Source organism: Choloepus didactylus (assembly GCF_015220235.1).
Source record: "Choloepus didactylus isolate mChoDid1 chromosome 25 unlocalized genomic scaffold, mChoDid1.pri SUPER_25_unloc2, whole genome shotgun sequence".
NCBI classification, from domain to species: domain Eukaryota; kingdom Metazoa; phylum Chordata; class Mammalia; order Pilosa; family Megalonychidae; genus Choloepus; species Choloepus didactylus.
Genome location: NW_023637607.1, coordinates 6544421 through 6569538, shown reverse-complemented (window position 1 = coordinate 6569538; position 25118 = coordinate 6544421). Strand labels below are relative to the sequence as shown.

The window sequence follows — 25118 nt, the reverse complement described above, 5'->3', positions numbered from 1 at the left end:
TGTAATTTTGGTAAGTATGGAGTGTATGTAAATAAAAAGAGGGAATAATAATGCAGGAAAGGTGGGTAGGGAGCACTAACTTAGAGTGGTAAGGAAAGGCCACTCTGAGAGTTGACATTTAAGAAAAATTCTTAATGAAGTAAAGGAGGGAGCTATCATATATCTGGGGATGGTGTTTCAGGAAGAGGGAATGACAGGTATGGAAGCCTGGAGGCAAAACCCCAGCCATGAGGCTAAACTCTTCTATACGTATTCTCATTTAATTTCCCAAAAAGCCTTATGATATCAGTGACATTTTATGCATATTTTAAAGACAAGGAAATCTCCTCTCCAGGGTGAATATAATCATTTGATGCAGGTTAAACAGCTGTGAAGGAGGAGAATCAGGATCTGCATCTTGTCTCTCTGGGACACCACACCCCATTATCTTTTGTATTTAAATGAAGTTCAACTGATCCAGAAAGCTCTGTTACACAGGGATGGCTTCCATAGAGGTGACATTGATTTAAATGCCAAACTCGCAGACCCCATGACTCAAGGATATGCCAGAAGCTGGGAAGCGGTCGTCTAAAATTTCCAGAGCCATATAGGCTTTGGTTTAAATACCAATTTTGCCTTCCTCAAGATATGTGACTTTTAGCATTTTTTTTTTTGAAATTAGAGAAGATGTGGATTTAGGGAAGAATCAAGCACAAAACAGTGGATTCCCATATACCTTCCTATTATTAACATCTTATATTGGTCTGTTATATTTCTTACAGATGATGAAAGGAAGTTTTTATAATGGTATTGTCAATTACATTCCATGGCTTAACTTGGAGTTCACAGTTTTGTAGACTCACACTTCTAATACTTAAAACTTATTACAAAGACACAGTAATCAAACAGCAAGGTACTGGCACAAGGATAAGCACATAAAGAAATGGAATAGAATTAAGAGGGCAGAAATCAACCCTCATGTTTAGGATGAAATGATTTTGACAGGGGTAAAGACCACTCAATTAGCAAGTCTATTCTCTCCAATAGATTGTGCTGAGCAATATGGATCTCCATTTGCATAAAAATGGGAGGTCCCGTACCTTACACCATATACAAAGGCCTAAATATAAGAGCCAGAACGTTCAAACACCTAGAAAATAACATAGAGAAGCATCTTTCAGACCTGATTTGCTAGGCAGTAGTTTTTTAGACCTTGAGCATTTTAAAAGCCTCAGTTTCCTCCTCTGAAAAATAGATAATATTACTATAGACCTCATAGTAATGCTATGAGCATTTGGTGAACTGATGACTATAAACGATTTAGCTCAGTGCCTGCCAGAAAGAAAGCTCAATGTGTTAGTAACTAATTTTTATGTTAGTTAAGTTACATAGCCCTTGATATGCCCCAGGCTCTATTCTAAGTAGTTTCATGGATACCAGTTCATTTATTCTTCTCTTCACCCCTTTAAGTTAGGTAATGTTGTTATCCCCATTTTCACATAAGGCAACTGAGGCACAAAGAGATGAAATTTTTGCCCAGTGACACAGATCATAAATGATATGACCATAATGTGTAGCCATTGTCTCCATGCTCTGGAAACAGTCAACTCTGCTGCCTCGCTGCTGACATTATCATCACCATCAGGTTACCATGGTAATGCATGTATAACAGAAAATATTCCATTTCTACTATTTTAAGTATACAATTCACTGGAACTAAGTATATTTATCATATTGTGCTACCATCCCCACCATCCATTAATAAACCTTTTCATCACTTTATTCAAACTCTGGATGCATTAAGCAATAACATGCCATTTTCCCTCCCGTAGCTCCTGGTAACCTCTAATAAACTTCCTTTCTGTATGAATTTGCTTATTCTAGCTATTTCATTTGACTGGTGTTATACAAATTCTGTCCTTTTGTTTCTGGATTATTTCAATCAGCATAATGGTTTCAAGGTTCATCCATGTTTCAGCACGTGTCAGAACTTTGTTCATTTTTATGGCTGAATGTTTTCTTTGAAAGGTTGATCAGAAGAATAAATGAGCTGATATCCACAAAGTACTTAAAATAATAAAATAAAAATTAATTACCCATCACAGGCATATACCATATTTTGTTTATCCATTCACCCTTTAATGAACACTTGGGTTGTTTCCAATATTTGATTATTGTGAACAGTGCTGCTATGTACAGCATTGTACAAATATCTGTTCCAATCATTGCTTGTGAATTCCTTTGTACATACACTCTTATTGTTTGGAGATGAATTAAAATTTATCAGAGAAAGAGGGAAGTAGTAATTTCAATGTGGAGGATACAGAGGAAGTGAGAATGAACCTTTGTAGCTCTCCAGATTATTAATGCAATAGAATCATCGAGTACCATGGGATTAGAAGTGAAATATGAGGAAGGCAAGTTTAGGTGGGGTGAGATTTGCAGGGCATTGTACTTCCAAATGAGTTACACTTTTATCCAGAGCATTTGGGAGCCCTATCAAAGGACTTCCATCATTTCTTAGTTTCTCTGGCTCCTAAGAAAAATACCGCCATGGGTTGGCTTAACAAAAGGAATTTACTGGCTCAGAGTTCACAGGCTTGAAGGCTCGCTTTCTCCAGGGTCAATAATATTTTGGCTGGTCAGCAATCCTTGAGCTCCTTGGCTTTCCCATCACATGACAATGCCCGCCTTTGTTTTCCTGGGTTTTCTGGCTCCTCCCTCTGGCTTTCTCTCCTTCTATGTCTGAATTTCTTCTGTTTGTAAAGGACTCCATTAATCCTGATTAAGTTCTAGCTTTATCAGTTGGGTCACATGTTAAATAAAATTGACATCTTCAAGAGGTCCTATTCTCAATGGGTTCACACACACAGAAATGGGAAAAATTGAAGAACATGTTTCTGTTTCTGGGATTCACAACTCAATCTACCATACAGTAGTCATGAATATGCCTCTAAATGTTTGCACTCACTGTATCCTTGAAAATGTGTTTAAGAAGGCAAGACTGCAGCCAGGGAAAACACTGGCTTCAGTCAGTGGTGAAGCTTCAGGCTTAGCATCCTTCATTCTTTCTACTTAGACTGGTTTTCTCCTTAGATGTGGATGAATGTAACAGGAACTCAACTCTTTTTGGCCCCAATTCTGTCTGCATCAGCATCCTGGGAGAATGTACTTGTTCCTGCCTACCTGGATTCTTTTTGGCATATCTTTATTTCCCTGAAATCCCTGAGGATTTCCAAAGTAAAGTAATTATTCAGTCCATGCTGAAGACTTCTCAGTGGATATCGAACTCTCCCAAAACCTTATTACCACACAGCACACACAGCAACAATGTGTTTTTCCTCATAGGAATCTATCATTTGAACATATGGATTTTCTCTTTCACATGTTATCAGCTGAGGCTCTGTGATGGATGGTAGGTCCAAAGTGGCCTTTGTTCATGACTGAAATTTGGTGGTTGTCTCTGGCTCAGCTCACCAGGGACCCTCAGCTTGCCTCATGGTCCCTTCAGAATGGCTGCTTGGGCTTCCTCATAGTATGGCAGCTGAATTCCAGGAAGGAATATTCCAAGTGGAAGAAAGCAGAAACTGACAGTCCTCTTGAGAGCTGGGTGTGGATGCCCAGAATATTACTTTTACCCCAGTCAACCTCTTGTTCCTATATGCAGTGTGTGAATATAAGAAGTGGAAGGATTGACAGAGTACATCTCTGGAGATGCTTTCATAATTCAGAACACATTCTATATTCTTCAGCGCAACAGAGGCAATACATGCTTGCTGTAATTAAAACTGTTTTTGAGTGCCACTAGCTGCTAATTTTGTTAAAATCAGAGAAATAGACTGGTAAACTTAAAAGGAACTTAGAAATAGATTAGTGTACATCTAGGGGCTCCTGTATACTCATTCAGGATTCCCAATGTAGACAAGAGCTAGGCCAAGCAAGCAAAAACATGGACTTCCTTTTCTCTTTCTGTCAAAATATTGCCTAATTTTTGAGAGTTTTTTTGAGTCAAAACATTTTGATAACCATGTGTCTATCTCAACTCCATAGGCACAACATAAGTTCTAACTATGTCATCTCTGACAAAATTTCACATAGTCTCTGCTTGAATATTTCTGGACATGGGGATCTCACTATCATAAAAAAGCTAATTCCTTGTTTTGACTCCTTTTCAGTGCAATTAAGAGCAGATTACTTTCCTGTAACATCCAACCATGGGTCATTACTGCATACCCTGGAGACTCCATATTATTTTATCTTCATATCACAAGAGCTTCTTCTAACTCTCCAGTGCAGTATATCATATACCCACTTGAGTCTCTGTTGGATTTTTCTGTTTAATTCTCATGTTTTTTGAGTTGGTATGAAACAGGAAATGTTTTTTCCTTACCTCTTAAAAATGATTTTTTTCCAGAATATTCTATCCCATAACATCCATATTCCAAGGTTCAGAAACCCTAAGATGGTGAGGTAAATTTTATGACACTGTGAACTGTGTTGGTTAGGTCAGGCTTTCCCATCTTTGGTTCTGCTGACCATTGGGGCAGGATAAATTGTCTGTCAGAGGGGGTGTCTTGAATATTGTAGACCTTTTAGCAATATCTCTGTCCTCTTCACACTCAATAACAGCAATAGCACAAATATCTACAGACATTGTAAAAAGTCCACTATGGGAAGAAATCACCTCCATTTGAGAACAATTAGTTTAACACTATAGAAATTTCTCACTCTCATAACAATTTAATATGATTTTTCTTGGTTAGTGGATCATTCTCCTCCACATGATGTCTTAGAGATCCAGTGCTCTTCCATCTTTTGGCTTCTCTGTCCCTTAGGAAGCTGGAAGCCCTGCGTTCAGCCAGTCGAGGGGAAAGGGAGAGGAGAGAAGGCACAAATGCTCCTTACCCACGTCTGCCTAGATGCGACCTACATATACCTTCTCACTTTCCAATAGTGTACATTGGTTATGTGGCCACACCTGGATGAAGGGGGTGGGCTGTGGAACATAGTCCAAGTAGGACCACTAGTTTCCTTCTAATGACAACTCTATACTTTGGACGAAGCATGATGTGTGTTGGATCATTAGCCAACTTTGCCTCACACCCATTTTCTATACCACAGATATTGATGAGTGTGTTAAAATGTTCACCTTCAATTTAGGATGTACCAGCACTCCTGGGAGCTACTTTTGTACATGCCATCTTGGTTTGTAGCAAGCAATGGACAACTGAATTTCAGTCAGAGGTTTGGAATGTAAAATTGAGCAGATAGTTAACTGGACAGCATTGGGAGTAAATATTGCCTTGTGAGCCTGGAGTATTTACATTTTCATGTTCTTTGCAGATATTGATGAATGCTCCCAAGTTCCATCACCATGTGGGCCAAATTCCATCTGCACTAATGTCTTGGGATCCTACAGCTGTAAATGCACCATGGGATTTCATCCCAATCCAGAAGGCTCCTGGAAAGATGGCAACTTCAGCTGCATAAGTAATCATCTTCTTGTGTGTCTTTTCAATGGAATTCATGGCTCACTTTGCAAAAATCCTCACACTTCTCAACTTCTGTATTCTCCTTTTCATTTGCCTCATCCAGAGATTCTCTTTGTCTTTACTCACTCATTATCTCGTTCATTAAGTCACTCATTTAACAGATTACCTTTGGAGCATGTATTATTCATTTATTTATTTTATTTTTATTGGAGAAATTGTGCATGAAACACAGGATTCCCATATACTACTCTATTATTAACACCTTTCCCCCATGGGACTGATTTTCCACAATTGCTGATTGGACATTTTTACAACTGTACATGAAATATAGTCCTCAGTTTAAATCAGGGTTCATGGCTTTCTAATGTTTCAGGAGAAAATAAGGGAATGACAACTTCGAGCCATAGAACTCCAAATTGTTTATGGTGTTTATGGTAAATTATGGCCTTCTATGCACATGAGCACTAAAAGCTTGCTAAATCTAAACCCAGGTATGGAACCTGAAAACTTTTTTTCACGTGACAGTTCTGTGGATGCATAAGTATGCATTGAATTACCAACCAAAAGAGTCAAATTTGGGAGAGGACATGCCCAGGAGCTGAAGTATGAGGTGAAAGTGCTCTTGGGTTGGAAGGAATTTGAAAAACTGAAGAAAGGAGGCTGATGGGTCGATATGGGAGATGTGCTAGATAGTTTGGCAGGGGCCAAGGTTCACAGGGTTGGCTCATTCTTCTGGTTTTGGGTGGATTGTAGTTGTGAGCAACTGAACTAAAGGAAGAAGCTGATGTTTTCCATCAGAGACTGCAAGTAGTAATTAGCTGGAAGACTGCAAAGAGCAATTTCACCTCCACATAAAAAAGGAACATGTTAATGAGAAGACAGTTAAAGGGAGGTGTTGTGCAAGGAAGGCAAATATAACTGGTGCATGTAGTGGCAGACATCCTTGAGTCCAAGAACAATGCAACAAAAACAAGGGTGAAAAATGTTCATGATGATCCTCTGTATTTCTGTGGCACTTTATAAATAGCTTCATCTTGTTTCCAATCTTATTGGTGGCTTCTGGCCAAAAATGTTGACATTACCTTGGATTCCTTTCCTTCCTTCAAACTTCTTATACAACCAATTGGCCAATCTAGGGGCATTGCTTTCAAACTAAAATGCAGATCACATCCTCTCCATAGCTCCCTGTGATGGCTGGGTTCATGTATCAACTTGGCCAGGTGATGGTACCCAGATGTCTTGTCAAGCAAGCACTGGCCTAAACATTACTGCAGGGACATTTGTGGCTAGTTAATAAAACAGAAGGCTGATTTATTAAGTCATTAGTCAATTGCCTGTAGCTGTGACTGATTACATCAATGAAGCATGTGTCTTCCAAAATGAGAGTATGCAATCAGCTGGATTTAGTCCAATCAGTTGAAGATTTTAAGGGAGACACACAGGAACTTCACTTCCTCCTCAGCTAGCCACAAAGCATTTCCTGAGGAGTTCATCTGAGTTTCCAGTTTGCTGCCCAAGGATTTCATAGAACACATTCATCCGAGTTGCCGGTTTGCTGCCTGCCCTAGAATTTGGACTCATGCATCCCCACAGTTGTGTGAGACACTTTTATAAAAGCTTTTATTTAGATATCTCTTGTTGATTATGTTTCCCTAAAGAACCCTAACTAATACACTCCTCCTTGAGTTGCATCCACCATCATCATTTGCCTGGGCCAGGTCAGTCACCTTTTGCCTGGTCATTCTGCTTCATCCTCTCTCTAGATGATTCCCCATCCAGTGTTCAGAAGGATCCCATTAATCTCTTAAGACATGACATGTCCCTTCCTTTCTCAAAATCCTCAATGGCTCCCATCTCTCCCTGTTACCAAAGTATTCTATGGTAGCAGAATCTGTATGAGATCTGAGTCACCTTCCTTTCTGCATATTCTCCTGCTCTATGCTCTCCCACTCTGCTCCAACTACACCAGCCTCCTTGTTGTTTGTGAAATCACCAGACATAGTCGTGCCTCAGGGCCTTTGCTCCCACAGCTCCCTTTGCCTGGAATATTTTTCCCCACATATCTGCACAGATCCCTCCCTCACTTACTTCAGGTCTTTTCTCAAATGTCATCTCCCCAATGACGCTCTCCCTGCCTGTGCCTTTTAAACGTGTACTTCCCTCCACTGCCCTTTCCCCCATCCCTTTCGATTACCTTCCCAGCTTCATTTTCACCGTATATTTTTTTGTCAGTTTTTTACTTCTTCATTATCTTCCCAATCCATCCCACCATTAGAATAAAAGCTCTGCAATGGCATATAGTTTCACTGATTCCACAAGATTTTATTGATCATCCACTCTGTCCAGTCTCTGTTCTAAGCCTGGGAATACAGCAGGGAACAAGACAGACATAAATCCCTGCCTTCAGGATGCTCACAGTCCATTGGGGATGACAAACTTTCCACAATTAATTATAAGACACTTTACATGGAATTACCTTGGAAATTGCCTGGAAATTTGTTCCATTTTCACCAGATCTGCTTTCATATGAGTAGCAGTAAAAAGCATGCACTTTGTATTTGAACAGATCTTTCTCTTCCATTTACCAGTTGTGTGTTCTTGGGAAATCACTTAACCTCTCTGAGCCTTGATTTCTGCATCTGTATAATGGGAATTGTAATAGTTCTCTATTGTTGCTATAATAATTATCACAACCTTAGTGGCTGAAAATAACACAAAAATTTTTTCAAGGTGTATTTTTTAAATGAATTAACTTTATTTATTGAATAAGAAAACATTCCAAACAAAACAAAGGAAAACAATGGGAAAAACAGATATAGTGAAATAAGTTATTCCTTCCAATATGCTCCCATGATACCAAAGAAAATTAATGAGTCATAGTCCCACCTGAGCATTCCCATATCATTAATATCACTCTTAACCTCTTGTGTGTTCTTATTAGATATTTTTTCCCTTTCATTATCCACTCCCTATCTCTAGTTCCCCTATATTCTGCACTAAAAGACACTTATTTTACATTTTTTTCTCTAATTTGGATGAGTTATACCATGCATTATCTCTCCTTTTATGTCTGGCTTATTTAACTCAATATTATGCCTTTGAGATTCATACACGTTGTCATATGATTGGTGACCTCATTCATTGTTACTGCTGATACTATTCCATTGTGTGTACATTCCACATTTTTTTATCCACTCATCTGATGAAGTACATCTAGGTTGTTTCCATCTCCTGGCAATTGTGAATAGTGCCACTATGAAAATTGGTGTAGAAATATCTGTTCGTGTCACTGCTTTCATATCCTCTGGGTCAATAATGAGAAGTCAAATTGCTAGATCATCGGGTATCTCAAGATCTAGTTTTCAGAGAAACTGCCAAACTCTCTTCCAGATTGTCTGAACCCTTATGCAGTCCCACTGGCAAAGAATAAGAGTTCCAATTTCTCCACATCATCTCCAGCATTTGTCATTTCCTGTTTGTTTAATGGCAGCCAAACATATTGGTGTGAGATGATACCTCATTGTGCTCTTGATTTGTGTCTCCCTAATAGCTCATGAAGATGAACACTTTTCATGTGATTTTAGCAATTTGTATTTCCTCTTCAGATAAATATCTTTTCATACCTTTTGCCCATTTTATAATTGGGCTGTTTCCTCTATTGTCATTGAGTTGTAGGATTTCTTTGGATATATAAGATGCCAGTCTCTTATCAGATACATGTTTTCCAAATTTTTCTCCCATTCAGTTGGCTGTACCTTTTCCTTTTCAAACAAAATTCTTTGAGCTACAGAAGCTTTTTGTTCTGTGGAGTTTCCATTTATACATTTTTTTCTTACATTTCTTGTCCTTTAGGTGTAAATCTAAGAAGCTACCTCCTAATACTAGGCCTGGAAGAAGTTTCCCCACATTATCTTCCAGGAGTTTTTTGGTACTGTCCCTTATAATGAGATATTTGGTACTTGTTGAGTTAATTTTTATATAGGGTGGGGGGTAGGGGTCCTCTTTGTTCTTATGGATATAGATATGCAATTATCACAGCCCCACTTGTTGAAGAGGCTGTTAAGTCCCAATTCAGTGGAATTGGGGGTTCCAGTTTGTGAAAGCTGCCATTATCAAAATACCCCAAATGGATTGGCTTTTATAAAGGGGGTTTATTTGGTTTCAAAGCTACAGTATGAAGGCCATGAAAATGTACAAATGAAGGCTTCAACACAAGTTAACCTTCACCTAAGGAAGGCCAATGGCATCTGGAAACACTCTGTTAGTTGGGAAGGCACATGACTGGCATCAGCTGATCCCAGGTTGTGTTCCAACTCCAATCTCAGCACCTGCATATTATTCAAAGTGTCCCTGTTGGCTGAAGCACCTGCTTCTGTCTGTGAACACTTTTATAGGTCTCCCAGTGATTCCAATACATCCCATCTTTAATCGGTGGGTAACACCTCCATGGAAGTTATACAATCAAACGCCTTGTCCACAGTTGATTGAGTCACATCTCTATGGAAACACTCAACCAAAGAATTCCAACCTAAACAACACTAGTTTGTTGGCACCCACAAGATTGCATTAAAATGCCTGGCATTTTGGAGGACATAATAAATCCAAACTGGCAAAGGGCCCTTATAAAATATCAGTCCAGCATAGAACTGGGGTACCTATTTCTGAGTACTCAATTTGATTCCATTGATCAGTCTATCCAAGCCCACTCCATGTCCCACCATGTTCTGCATGTCTTGCCCAATCCCCACATATCCTTCCCCTCTTACTGCTAACCCCTTGCTCCCACAGTTCCAGAAACACATGTCCCCTAATTTTTCCTCCAACTCACTGAGCAGGGGCCTGCATCTGGTCCACTGCACTGGCTGTGCCCTTTGCCTTGTATGCTGTCTCCCTCCATATGCACATAGCTCCCACCATCACCTTTTTTTTTTAACTTTCTGCCCATGAGTCATTTTCTTAGTGAAACTTTCTCTAAGCAATCTATTTAACCCTGTATCCCATCCCCTATACCAACCAGATTATCAGCAGAGACTTTTGTCTGTCTTATTCCACTGCTGAGTCACATCCAGGAGCATAATAGGTACTCAGTAAATGTTTGTTGAATGAATGAATGGTTATTTTGCACACAGATATCTTGGTATATTGCATGCTAACTGAAGTTTAGTTGGAATTTCAGTCGACCTGTTTTTATTTCATTCTTTATATGCATGAGAAAAAAAAATAGAATCTCATTGTATCAAAGGGCTCAATAATAGGCTAAAATCCATTAAGACCCTACTTAGTGCCAGACACCATAATGAACTCTTTAATTGCATCTCAGCAAACATGCAGAGAAGGTGTGATTACAATCTTCATTTTGCAGAAGGGTGTCACAGAGTAGGGAAGGAATATGCTCAAGGTTGCACAAATAATAATTGCTCAAATCCTGTTGACTTCTAGGCTATCAGCACTTTTAAATACTGGTTAGTGTAGTTGTTCAGGTATGAGATATTGAATAAATGACAGCAATTGATTGGATCCTGAGATGTTTTGGAAGTTGGAGACATGGTTTCCATTTATACCCAGTCTCAGCACTGCAGCCTCCTCAAAATAGTACTCAAAATAATGTGCATGTGTGCATGTTTGCATGGTCTGTGGGAGTGATTGATTAATTCATTCAGAAATATTTGTTGGGCGCATCATGTGCACCAGGCAAAAACACTGGTGGGGGTTTTGTGTAAGGCTGAACTTTGTCCTAACTCATGAAGACTGCATTCTAATGTGTGAGGAGGAAATAAGGGAATGGCACTTTCTAGCCATGGAATTCCACTTTATTTAAGGGTGCTTATGGAAAATTATGACTTTCTATGCACATGGACAATAAAGGGGGCTGAATATAAACATGGGTAGGGAAGAGAGAACTTTCTTGAGGAAGTGACATTTCTGTGGATTCATAGATATGCATTGAAGTTACCCAGGCAAAGGAGTCAGGGATGGATGAGGCAGGCCCAATAGCTAGAGTAGGAGGTGCAAATGTGAAGGAGCTTGAGGAACTGAGGAAAGGTAGCTGCTTCTTCCTTTCTCTAGTTGATTCTCCAAGCAGTGGTCAGAAGGATCCTGTTAACATGTAAGTGATGCCATGTTTCTTCTCTTCTCAGAACCCTCCATGGCTCCCATCTCTCCCTGTTAAAAAGCCAAAGTTTTCTTTGGTCTACCAGACTCAGAGATCTTAATCACCTCCCTTTTCTGATCTCCTCCTGCTCTCTGCTCACCCAAACTGCTCCAACTACACTGGCCTCCTTGTTATTTGTGAAATCACCAAAATAAAAGGTCCTACCTCAGGGGATTTGCACCTGCAGTTCCCTCTACCTGAAATGCTTTTCCCCACATATCTGCATGGATCCCTCCCTCACTTCCCTCAGGTCTTTGCTCAAATGTCATACCCTTTTTGAGGCTCCCCCTGCCTGTAACTTTTAAAAGTGAACTTCCTTTAATGGCCTTTTTCCCCCACCTTACTCATCCCCTTCCCTCCTTCATTTTCTTTATAAATTTGGTTGCTGTTTTTCTTTTTACTTTTTATTGTCTTCTTCAACCCTCTCCCCCATTAGAAGGAAAGCTCCACAATGGCAGATATTTTCATTGATTCCTTGAGTTTTTTGAGCATCTACCATGTCCAGGCACTGTTCTGAGCCCTGGGGACACAGCCATGAACAAGACAGTTACAAATCTCTGCCTTCAGGGATCTCACTGTCCATTGGGCATGATAGAATTGCCACAATTAATTATAAAAGTCTTTACATACAGTTATCTTGGAAATTGCCTGTAAATTTAGTCCATTTTCAACCAGACCTACTTTCTGAATGTATCATTAAAAAAGCATGTGCTTTAGTTGTAAGCAAGCCTGCCTTTTCCATGTAGCATCTATGGTTTCTGTGGAAGTCATGTAACCTTTCTGTGCCTTGGTTTCTGTATCTGTATAAAGGGAACTGTAATAGTTTCCTATTGTTGATATCATAAGTTATCACAAACTTAGTGGCTTAAAAGGACGCAAAAATTTTTTGAAGGTGTACTTAAAAATAAATTAGAATTATTTACCAATTAAAAAAAGCTTTCCAAACAGAATAAAGCAAAGCAATGGGAAACACAGATATTCTGAAATAACTTATTCCTTCAAATATAATCCCACTATACCAAAATAAAATTAATGAACCATAGTCACATCTGAGCATTATCATATTATTAACATCACCCTCAACATCTTTTGTGTTCTTGTTAGATCATCATTTCCCTTTAACTAGCTGTTGTCTATCTCTAGGTCCCCTATATTCTACATTATAAGACTCTTATTTTACATTTTTCATAGTGTTCATGTTTGTGGTGTTATGCAGTATCTCTCCTTTTGTGTCCGGCTTATTTCACTCATCATTGTGTCTTCAAGACTCATCTATGTTGTCCTATGTTTCACAACCTCATTCCTTCTTATGCTGCATAGTATTCCATCATGTGTCTATATCACATTTTGTTATGCACTCATATGATGAAGTCCATTTAGGTTGCTTCCATCTCTTGGCAATTGTGAACAATGCTGCTATGATGATCAGTGTACAAATCTCTGTTCATGCCACTGTTTCAGATCCTCTGGGATAAATACTGAGAAGTGAAATTGCTGGATGGTAGGGCAGCTCAATATCTAGTTTCAGACCAACTGCCAAATTGTCTTCCAGAGTGGTGGAAATATTAAACAGTTGCACCAGGAATGAATAAGATTTCCAGTTTGTCCACATCCTATCCAGCATTTGTAGTTTCCTGTTGGTTTAATGGGAGCCATTCTTATTTGTGTGAGATGATACCTCATTGTGGTCTTGATTTGCATCTCCCTAATAGCTAGCAAAGGTGAACATTGTTCATGTGTTTTTTAGCCATTGGTATTTCCTATTCAGAGAAATGTGTTTTCATATTTTTCCCCCTTCCTTAACTGGGGTGTTTGTTCTACTGTCATTGAGTTGCAGGATTTCTTTATATATACAAGATATTAGTCTCTTATTGGATATGTGATTTCCAAATATTTTCTCTCATTGAGTTGGCTCCCTCCTTAAGTTTTTGACACATTTCTTTGAGGTACAGAAACATTTAATTCTGAAGGATTCCAATTTATCTATTTTTTCTTTCATTGCTTGTGCTTTAGGTGTAAAGTCTAGGAAGCAACCTTCTAATACTAGGTCTTGAAGATGTTTCTCTACATTATCTTCTAGGACTTTTATGGTACTTTCTCTTCTATTGAGATCTTTGATCCATGTTGTGTTAACTTTTGTATAGAGTGTAAGTAAGGGGTCCTCTTTCATTCTTTTGGATATTGATATAAAAATCTCCCAGCCCCATTTGTTGAAGAGTCTGTTATGTCCCAATTCAGTGTATTTCAGGCCCTTATCAAAAATCAGTTGACCTTAGAATTGGGGGTACATTTCTGAATTCTAAATTCAATTCTATTGACTAATCTGTCTAACTTTGTGGGAATGCCATGGTTTATTGACCATTGTGGCTTAATAGTAAGCCTCAAATCAGGCAGTGTAAGTCATCCCACTTTGTTTTTCTTTTTTAGAATGTTTAGCAATTCTCGGAATCTTTTCCTTCAGAATAAATTTGATGAATAGCTTTTTGAAGTGTGCAAATAGGTTGTTGGAATCTTGATGGGCATTGCATTGTATCTATAGATCAGTTTTGGTAGGAGTGATGTATTAATGACATTTGGCAATCCTATCCATGAACATGGAATATCTGTCTATCTCTTTATGTCAACTTTTATTTCTTTAGTAGATTTATATTATTCTCTGTGTAGAGGTCTTTTACATCCTTGGTTAAGTTTATCCTTAGGAACACAATATTTTTTATTTGCTACTGAGCATGAAATCATTTTCTTGAGTGTCTCTTCAGTTAGATTGTTTCTACTGTATAGGAATACTACCAAATTATGTTCATTAATTTTATATCCTGTCATTTGCTGAATTTTTTATTAGCTGAAGTAGGTGTGTCATTGATTTCTTGGGGTTTTCCGAGTGTAAGATCATATCATCAGGAAATAATGAGAGTTTTTCTTCTTCCTTTCCAATGCAGAATCCTTTTATTTCTTTGTTTTTCCAAATTGATCTGGCTAGAAATTCACTCACAATGTTGAATAGTTGTGGTGAGAGACGGCAAACTTGTCTTGTTCCTGATGTTAGAGTGAAGGATTTCAGTCTCTCACCATTGAATACAAGCCACTCGCTACAAGCCAATCACACAAATAATCAGTTACAGTTGCATCTTTGGGAGATATTGGGAGTCATGGGAGGCTTCCTGGAGGAAGTGGCATTTAAGCAAGATGTGAAGAATGGGTAGGAGCTGGCCAGGGAAAGCAGAGGCAAAGAACAGCATGTGCAAAGGCCCTGTTGTGGGAATGATAGAAAGGGAGACTGACACAAGATGAGGCTTAAAAATATGATTGGGCCAGTTCATTTGGGGCCTTGTGGAGCATGTTAAGTCAAACTACATTAATTTTAATTGTAAGTGCTATAGGGATCTTTACAAGGAGGAGTGAGTGATCAAATGTGCTGCTCTGTGGAAAAAGAGAGCTGGGGGCAATGTGGTTTGGTGGGGATGTAGAATTCAGCAGAAGATCTGGAGCAAAGCACAACTGTGGAGAACAAGAAAAGTTTCCAGATGCTGAGGGATATTTAGGATGAAGAATCCACAGGGCTTGGGATTTGGGGACTGAATGGATATTGGGGGTAAGACATAAACACTTAAACTGAGGTACAAAGAGTTTAATCACCTTTTCAGGGACAGATGATTTAGGCTACAGTTTTTTGCCTGTCCTTTTGCCATACTATACTGTTTTCTTCTCATTTATAAAATTGAAGCTATATACCTACATATATATATATATATATATATATATATATATATATATATATATTTCAAAGTTTCCCATCTTAATAGCTTTGATTCTTTCAGTTCAATAGTTCTAATTATATTTACCATATTGTGCTATCATGAATAATATCTTTACTCCAAGTTTTTTGTCTCCTCCAGTAGAACCTCTGTACCCGCTGGAATAATTTCCTTTTCTCCATACTCACCTGACCCCTAGTAACCTTACTTTAGGTATTTCATTCAAGCGTGATTGTACAATACTTGTCTTTTTGTTTTTGGCATATTTTACTCATCATGAGGTCTTCAAAGTTCATCCATGTTATCACATGTATCAGAACTTCATTCCCTTTGAGGACAGAATGGTATACCATTGTGTGTATATACCACATTTGGTGATCCAGTTGTTTCAGTTTGCAAAAGCTCTTGGAATGCAAGATGATATAAACATGTTAGCTTTTACACTGGGGTCTTTTTAACTTACAATTTGCAGTTTTATGATCATGAAAATGTACAAATTTAGGCTTCATGAGGATGGTACCTTCTCTAAAGACAGGCTGCTGGCCTCTGGGACACCTCAGTCACATGGGAAGGCACATGGCTATGTCTGCTGGTCCTTCTCTCTTGGGTTTCATTTCTTCAGGTTCTGACTTCCCTGTCTGTGCCTTTTTGCTCTCAATTTCATCTTTGGGTGTTTCTCTGAGTTTCGTCTTTGAACTTCTGTATGTGTTTTATCCTTTCGTAAAGGATTCCAGCAAGAGGAACAAGACCCACCCCGAATGAGGCACTTCACCTCTCAATTGAAATAACCTAATCAAAAGATCCCACCCACAATAGGTCTGTACTCACAGGAATGGATCAAAAGGTCATGGCCTTTTCTGGGGTAATTAACAGGTTCAAGCTATCACATCATTCATCTGTTGACGGACACTTTTGTTGCTTATAACTTTTGGCTACGCAGTTTTGACTATTTTAAAAGAATTGCATGGCAATAGGTTAAAAAACAAGGAAATCCATTTATTTTCTTTCTCATCATTTTCCAACTGGTAGGCAGATCAAGGTGGGTAGACAATCCTGACTGTGAAGTCATCCTCGATCCCATTTCCTTCCCTATCATCACCTCGTCATCCTTAGCTATGGGCCTCATCCCCATGGTAGAGGATGGCTCAGTCCCTCTCTCTATGTTCTGGTCCATCCAGGCAAAAGGGGAAGAGGAAGTGGGGATTGGGCTCTTTCATTTGAAAGGCAGGGACAGAAGATTCACTCATCATTTATGTTTCTTCCAATGGGCCAGAACTTAGCCACATCTGGCTGCAAGAGAATTTGGAGAATGCACTCTTTAACTGAATGACCTATTATTAAAAGGAAGGGAGGGGGTGGATCTGGGGGGATAGCTACTTTTCCCTGCCTTGAGGGACACTGCTCAAATTTGAACCTAAGCCTGTTTTGCTCCAGAGAGTGCATTTTTGACTCTTGTATGATTCTGTCTGCATCTTTGTTGCTATTCTAGTGTGGTCCAGTCTGTTGCAGCATTAGCATCTCCCAGGGTCTTGTTAGAAAGTCAGAATCACTGGTCCCTCCCCAGGCCAGCTGAACCAGAATCTGATATTCCAAGATCTCCTGGGTTTCCCAGGTGAGACAGACATTACTCTTTCATAGATCACATGTTAAATAACAAGGGTCTAGAACAGTGCTTCTCAAACTTTCATTTGCTCACAGGTTGCCTGAGGATCTTTTTAAAATGCAGATGCCGATTCACAATGTCTGGGGCAGGGCCTGAGATTTTGCATTTCTCTACATCTCTCAGGCAGTGCTAAAGCTATTGGTGTTGGTCCAAACTTTGAATAGCAAGCCTCAACACTCTTCAATATCTCTGACTATGCCCCTTAGATGTCCTCATTCTTTCAGACTGGGACCCTTTGCTACCCACTCTGGGTCTTTAAGCTTGTCCAAATTCTCCCCTCCACACTGCCCAGGTGTGAATGAGTGTGCAGACACCACTGTATGCCCAGCTTATGCCACCTGCACTGACACTTTTGAGAGTTACTACTGCACCTGCAAACAAGGCTTCCTGTCCAGCAACAGACAAAGGAACTTCAGGGGCCCAGGTGTGGAATGCAAAGGTGAGTTCATGACCTCTCCAAAACATTCCTCATTTGGTAGGAAAATGATGTGGAATCTGGCTGTGTAGCAGATGTAGTTACTTCTTATTTTTTCAAATGTAGTTTTCTTCTTAAAAGTTTTATTTTGAAATATTTTCAAACTTCAAGGACAGTTGCAAAAATAATACGAAAAGATACAGCAAACTCCACCATGCTACTCTATCCAGATACCCATATTCCACAGTGTTAACATTTTGCCGCACTTGCTATCCCATCCATTATGTCTATCTTTCACCTCTTTCCCTCTCTCTCTCTCTCTCTCTCTCTTTCTGTCTCTCTCTCCCTCCCTTCCTCTTTCTCTCTCTCATGTGTCATAAATCTTTGTCTACATGTATCTATCATCTCTCTAATCTATCTATATCCATTCATCCACCCCCATCCATCCATCCATCCATCCATGCTACTATCTATATCTATCAATCTATCCATCCATCTTTCATTTATCATCGATATCTGTCTATCTAATCTCTTATCTATCTACATTTATTCATCCATCCACCAATCCATCTATCCTGTCTATCAATTTATCTATCTATCTACCTACCTATCTCTCTGCATATGTATCTATCATCTACCCTATCATCTATCTATCTATCTATCTATCTATCTATCTATCTATCTATCTGATTAGATATCTATGTAAAAATTTAAGCAGATTTAGTTACTTCTTTTTATTTTTTCAATTGTTTTTTTTCTTTAAAAGTTTATTTTGGAATATTGTCAAACTTACAGGACAGTTGCAAAAATAAAACAAAACTGTAGACAAACTCCACCATGCTATCCTATCCAGATACCAATATTCACCAATATTAATATTTTGCCACAAATTGCTGTCTCATTCTATTATCTGTCATCTCTCTCTCTCTATCTTTCTATCTCTCTCTCTATGTAGCTATCATGTATCTATTATGTATCTGTCTACTATCATCTATCTAATCTATTTATGTATCTGTCTATATCTATATATCTATGTCTATATCTTTATCCATATCTATATTTAAATATCTAGCTGTCTTTCATCTATCTAATCTGTCATCTATATTGTGTCATATATATATATATATATCATCCTTCCACCTAACCATACACCCATCCATCCATCCAACCTATCTCTACCTATCGATCTATCATCATCTATCTACCTATCCAACCATCTGTAATCTCTCATCTATATCTATCTGTCTATATATCTAATCTCTCATCTCTCTATATTTATCCCATCCATCCATCTGTCAATCCATCTGTCCTGCCTATCAATTATCTTTCTATCTATCTATCCAATCTATCTATATATCTATCTATCTATCTAATCACACATCTGTTTATATTTTCAAGCAGATGTAGTTACTGCTTTAATTTTTCATATGTGTTTTTTTCTTAAAAGTGTATTTTGAAATAATTTCAAACTTACAGAGCAGTTGCAAAGATAAAACAAAAAGATATAGCAAACTCAACAATGCTACCCTATCAAGGTACCTATATTCACCAATGTCAACTTTTAGCCACACTTTCTGTTTCATTATATTATCTATCTGTCATGTATCCATCTGTCTATCTTTCCATTTATCTATCTTTCCATCTCTGTAGCTCTATCAATCTAGCATGTCTCTGTCATGTATCTCTCTACATCTATCATCTATCTAATCTGCCTTTTATCTATCTAGCTATCTATCTATCTATCTATCTATCTATCTATATCTAGGTGCATATCTGTTGTCTATCTAGTCTGTCATCTATTTCATGATATATCTATATCCATCCATCCACCCACACATCCATCCATACATAGATACATCCTGTCTATCTCTATCTACAATCTATGTCTATCTCTATCCATCATCTGTAATCTATCATCTATATTTTTCTGTCAATGTATCTAATCTCTTTTCTGAATGTACATATCCATCAATCCATTTATCAATCCATCTAGCCTATCAATCAATCTATCTCTATCATTTGTCTATCTAATAAAACATCTGTGTATAATTTCTAATCTATCTATATCTATCAATATCATGTCTGTCCACAAATATTTTGTTCTTTTCTTTTCCAGATTCTCTTCTTTATTCTTTCCTTTTTATTTCTGTGCATAGGAGTGCATGGTTTTCTTATTACCTAGCATCACTTTCACCATAATCTCAAGCATTCCCAGATTCAAGGGCGGGGAACATACACCTGCAAGTCACATCACAACCTAACGGGAGCCTATGGGGTGGAAGATAATGTTGCAGCCATACTGGAAACACAGTCTGCTACATAGAATGAGGCAAATTTGTAACCTTGACTCTTTCTCTGTCCAGATGTAGATGAATGTTCTCAAAGTCCCCCACCTTGTGGTCCTAACTCGAATTGCACCAACCTGAAGGGGAGATACAAGTGCAGCTGTTTGCCTGGTTTCTCTTCTCCCACTGGGAATGGCTGGATCTCAGGAAAGCCAGGCCGTTTTGCTTGTTCAGGTAATACTCTCAGACATGGAGTGTTTGATGGACATCTGCTATTGGGTTGTCTGCTCACTTATCTCCAGTGCTCCTCAGACATCAATGAATGGCTCAACAGTGGGGTCTCCCCTGAGCATTCTGTGCTTACTCCTTTGGGGGATACAATTGTAGGTGCCAAGTTGGATTCATCTCCAGGAACCCCATCTGTGAAGGTATCGGGAGCTGTTCTTCATTACTTACCCAAGTCATTAAGGACTACTAGAGTTGACAATGTTATAAGGTAGTAGTGACTTGCTCAAGTATACATAAGTAATTAGAAGAAGTGTCAGGATTTGAACTCTCATTAAGGGCCTAGAATGAGCTAAATAGAGAGTCAGTCTGTACTTGAGAGTAATGGGTATTTTTGTACCCAGACTAATTTTTCTTCCAGGGGCATTCCCAATATCTACAGACAATTTTGGTTGTCACACTTTGGAAGAAGAGGGGATGGCTGGTGGCATCTAGTAGGTAGAGGTAAGGGAAGCTGCTAAACATCCTATAGTGCTCAGGACAGCTGCCCCAAACTAAGGATTTTCTGCCTCACTTGTCAATAGTCCTGAGGGTGGGAAATCCTGCTGTACAGAGGACTGAGACCTGAGTTTCAGGACTTCATCTTGAAGGTATTGGAATTAAGACTTGAAAGTTATTCTTTGTTCTCCTTCCCCTTTCCTATCAAATCAGTTATTGAATCTTGGGGAGTTTACATGCTAAATATCTCTTGATTCTCTCCACTCTGCCTCACCCTTGGTTCTGGCTTTGTAGTTACTCTAGAAGCTTCCTTACTGATATCCCCCTTGCTCAAGCTTTGTCCCCTCAAATCCATCCTCTTCACTGAAACCAGAAGGTTCTCACAAAGACAAGTGCTCCATCTTCCCTGAGTCTGGTATAGCACTATTATTCTCCACATTCTTTAAACTGAAGTTAACTCCATCACACCAGGAATGGAGGGCTGAAGCCCTCATCAAAACCCATGTCAGCTAGTATAAAAGAGGATTACTGTCATCTTTGATTTTTCTAATTCATCTGTAGCAGACAGCTATTATTGAGTAACAAATCACCCCAAATATTAATGTTTAAAAACAACTACTATTTATTTAGCTCATGATTCCATGGGTTGGCAGCTCAGGTTGAGCTCTGATGGGTGGTTCTTTTGGTCTCCACTGGGCTTACTCATGTGTCTATGGTCAGCTGTGGGTCAGCTTTGCTGATCTTGGCTGCGTTGGCTTAAATTTCTGGCATTCATCAGGGATGATACTTGTCTCGCCCACTTGTTCTATCATTCTTCATGAAGTTATGCTGGGGCTTGTTCTTATGGAAAAGGCAAAGGGCCTGTGAGAATGAGCAGAAGCACACAGACCTCTTGAAGCTTAGGAGTGGAAGTGATGCTTTTTCAGTTCTGTTGGATTCTGTTTGTCCAATGTGAGTCACAGAACCAGCCTAGCTTCAATGTGTGAGGAAATACGTTCCAAGATTTGATGCTAGATATAATATTACATTGTATGCAATCCATATGAGTTCTGTGGATACAGGGAGAGGTAAAGACTATGGCCATTTTTGCAAGTTATGATAATTATGTTTTGTTCCCTGCAAATTTTATTGACATATATTCACATACCATATAATCATTCCAAAGTATAGAATCAGTGTCTCACAGTACCATCACCGAATTGTGCAATGATCATTGCATTCAATTTTAAACCAATTTCACTGCTCCAAAAAAAACCTGATATTTAAAAAAGAAGACCCAAAACTCTCAGTTCCCCTTATTCCCCCTATTACTGATCTATAGTATTGGTGAGGTACACTTGTTACTGCTGATGAAAGGATATTAAGATATTACTGTAACTATAGTCCATTTCTTACAATAGGTACTTTTTTTTCCATATAACAATCTAGTATTAAGTCTTTGAACATATGTTATACATTTGTATTAGTTCATGAAAGAACTTATACTGTAGTGTTAATGTTAAACAACGTCCACTTCTTGGTTTACAGTAATGCAATCCCTCTAGTTTCCTTTTGGTGGTATACATAACTCTGAGAAACCCCTACAGCAAAATTAAATATAATTCAGCACTATTATTTATAATCCCAATAATGACTGACCCTCACCTCTATCCCTTTCCAAACATTTAAATTCAACCTTGTTAAAAATCCTGTTTAATAGGAAACCACCCCCTTTTTCTAGTTCCAATGTATCTCTTTTCATCCTATATCTACATTTTATAACTCTGATTTCACACATTCCATTTAGTTCATATCAGTGAAGTCATATACTATCTATCCCTTCGTGTCTGACTTACTTCGCTCAGAATGATATCTTTAGGTTTTATCCATGTTGTCGCATGCTTCAGGATTTCATTGCTTTTAACGGCTGAATAATACAATATCATATCTATAGAACACATTTTGTTTATCCTTTCATCAGTTGGTAGACACTTGGAATATCTCCTCCTTTTCGCAATTGTGAATAATGCCTCTATGAACACTGGTATGCAAATGCCTGGTTATGCCCCTGCTTTCAGACCTTCTGGGTGTATACAGAGTACTGATTGCCAGATCACCGGGTAACTAAGTAGTTTAGCTTTCAGAGGAAACACCAAACTGTTTTAAAAGTGTTAACAACCCTTCTGCTTACATGCTGAGAGCCAGAATTTATCTGTAGGACCACAGCTCACCACAAGACAGGTCAAGAAATGATTTCATTGTGGCCCAGCAATAAGTGGAGAATAGGGAAATTGGGGAGCATGACACCATCTGCCACAATTTAGTAACAGGGAGAATGAAGCTCCTATCCATAGTCTCCTGTGATAGTTTCCTCACTTGCCTTGACTCCAGATTTTCTCTTCTACTCCCCAGATGTAGATGAATGTGCCAATCCCAGAGCTTGCCCAGAGCATGCCAGTTGCCAGAATTCAGTTGGAAGTTACTCTTGTTCCTGCAACCCAGGATTTGCATCCATCGGTGGGAAGTTGAGTTTCCAGGGTTCAGGAGGGAGGTGTGAAGGTAAGTGGAGGCACCCGCTGGGAACTCAGGTCCAAGGCTCTTTGCAAAATCAGCAGTCCTGGGTGAGGGTGGAACTTGGCTGAGTTTGGGACACATATCTGCAAAGCTAAAGCCAATCACATTCATTCATTCACTAATCCAACAAATACCACTTTACCTATTATACACCAGGTACAATTCTGGGTACTGGGGATACAGTGGTGAATAAAACAGGCAAAGTTTTTGTTTTCCTAGACCATATCATCTACTGGGTAGTGGTACGTAACAACAAAGAAGTGAACAGAATCTCTGTCATGTATAGCTAAAAGGGATGAAGACAAATATGGTAGACTTAAGAATGATGTCTAGAAATAACAAATCCTCAGAGACAGAAATTTAGACTAGAGATTACCATGGTAGAAGGGAAAGGAGGGTGTAGGTTTGGTAGATATGGAGTGTTTGTAAATAAAAAAGAGGAGAAAATAATGCTGGAAAGATGAGTAGGGAGTGCTAACTTCAATAGAGTGGTAAGGAAAGGGCACTCAGAGAGTTGATACTTAAGGAAAATTCTTAAGGAAGTAAAGGAGGGAGCTATCAGATATTTGGGGATCATGTTTCATCAAGAGGGAATGATGGGTATGGAGGCCTGGAGGCAAAACCCCAGCCATGGGGCTAAACTCTTCTAGAAATATCCTCATTTAATTTCCCAAAAAGAACATATGATATCAGTGACATTTTATGCATATTTATAGATAAGGAAACATCCTCTCAAGGGTAATAGAATCATTTGCTTGAAGTTAAACAGGTATGAAGGAGGAGAATCAGGATCTGCATCTTGTCTCTCTGGGACACCACACCCCATGATCTTTTGTATTTAAATGAAGTTCAACTGATCCAGAAAGCTCTGTTACTTAGGGAGGGCTTCCATAGGGGTGACATTGATTTAAATGCCAAACTCCCAGATCCCAGGATTCAAGGATATGCCAGAAGCTGGGAAGCTGTCATCTAAAATTTCCAGAGCCATACAGACCTGGGTTTAAATACCAATTTTGCCTTCCTCAAGGTGTGTGACTTTGAACATTGTTTTTAAATTAGAGAAGATGTGGATTTAGGGAAGAGTCATGCATAAAACAGTGGATTCCCATATATCTTCCTATTATTAACATCTTGCATTGGTATGGTATATTTCTTACAATTGATGACAGCATGTTTTTATAGTGGTATTGTTAATTACAATCCATGGCTTACCTTAGAGTTCACTGTTTTTGTAGTCTGACACTTCTAGTTCTTAAATCTTATTACAAAGACACAGTAATCAAACAGCAAGGTACTGGCAAAATGAAAACATATAGAGAAATGGAATAGAGTTAAGGGTGCAGGAATCAACCCTCATGTTTATGACCAAATGATTTTGAAAAGGGGGCAAAGACCACTAAATTAGCAAGTAATATTCTCTCCAATAGGATGGTGCTGAGCAATCTGGATCTGCATTTGCACAAAAAGGGAGGGCTCCTACCTTGCACCATATACAAAGGCCCAAATATAAGAGCCAGAACATTCAAACACCTAGAAAATAACATAGTGAAGCGTCTTTTGGACCTAATTTGCTAGGCAGTAGTTTTTAGACCTTGAGCATTTTAAAGCCTCAGTTTCCTCCTCTGAAAAATAGATAATATTACCATAGACCTAACAGAAATGCTATGAGCATTTGGCAAACTGATGAATGTAGAGGATTTAGCTCAGTGCCTGCTAGACAGAAAACTCAATATGTTAGTAACTAACTTTTATTTTAGTTAAGTTACATATCCCTTGATATGCCCCAGGCTCCATTCTAAGCAGTTTTGTGGATACCAGCTCATTTATTCTTCTGATCACCTGTTTAAGTCAGGTCCTGTTGTTATCCCCATTTGCACATAAGGCAACTGAGGCACACAGAGATGAAATTTTTGTTCAGTGACATAGATCAAAAATGATAGGACTATAATTTGTATCCATGGTCTCTTGCTCTGGAAACTCTCCACTCTGCTGCCTCTCTGCTGACCTTATCATCATCATCAACAAATTACTATGGTAATGCATATATAACAGAAAATATTCCATTTCTACCATTTTAAGGGTACAATTCACTGGAACTAATT

The 25118-nt window shown here is 38.7% G+C and overlaps 1 protein-coding gene across 1 annotated transcript in view; it reads left to right on the top strand.

The window, feature by feature from the left end:
• Positions 1-25118, top strand: part of LOC119525560 (fibrillin-1-like) — a 144031-nt gene that overhangs the window by 57405 nt on the left and 61508 nt on the right. Inside the window, exons 10-13 of the mRNA XM_037824330.1 lie at positions 5323-5469; positions 17333-17479; positions 19819-19974; positions 22855-23001. Coding sequence (XP_037680258.1) covers positions 5323-5469; positions 17333-17479; positions 19819-19974; positions 22855-23001 — 597 coding nt within the window. The remainder of the gene's footprint in view (positions 1-5322; positions 5470-17332; positions 17480-19818; positions 19975-22854; positions 23002-25118) is intronic.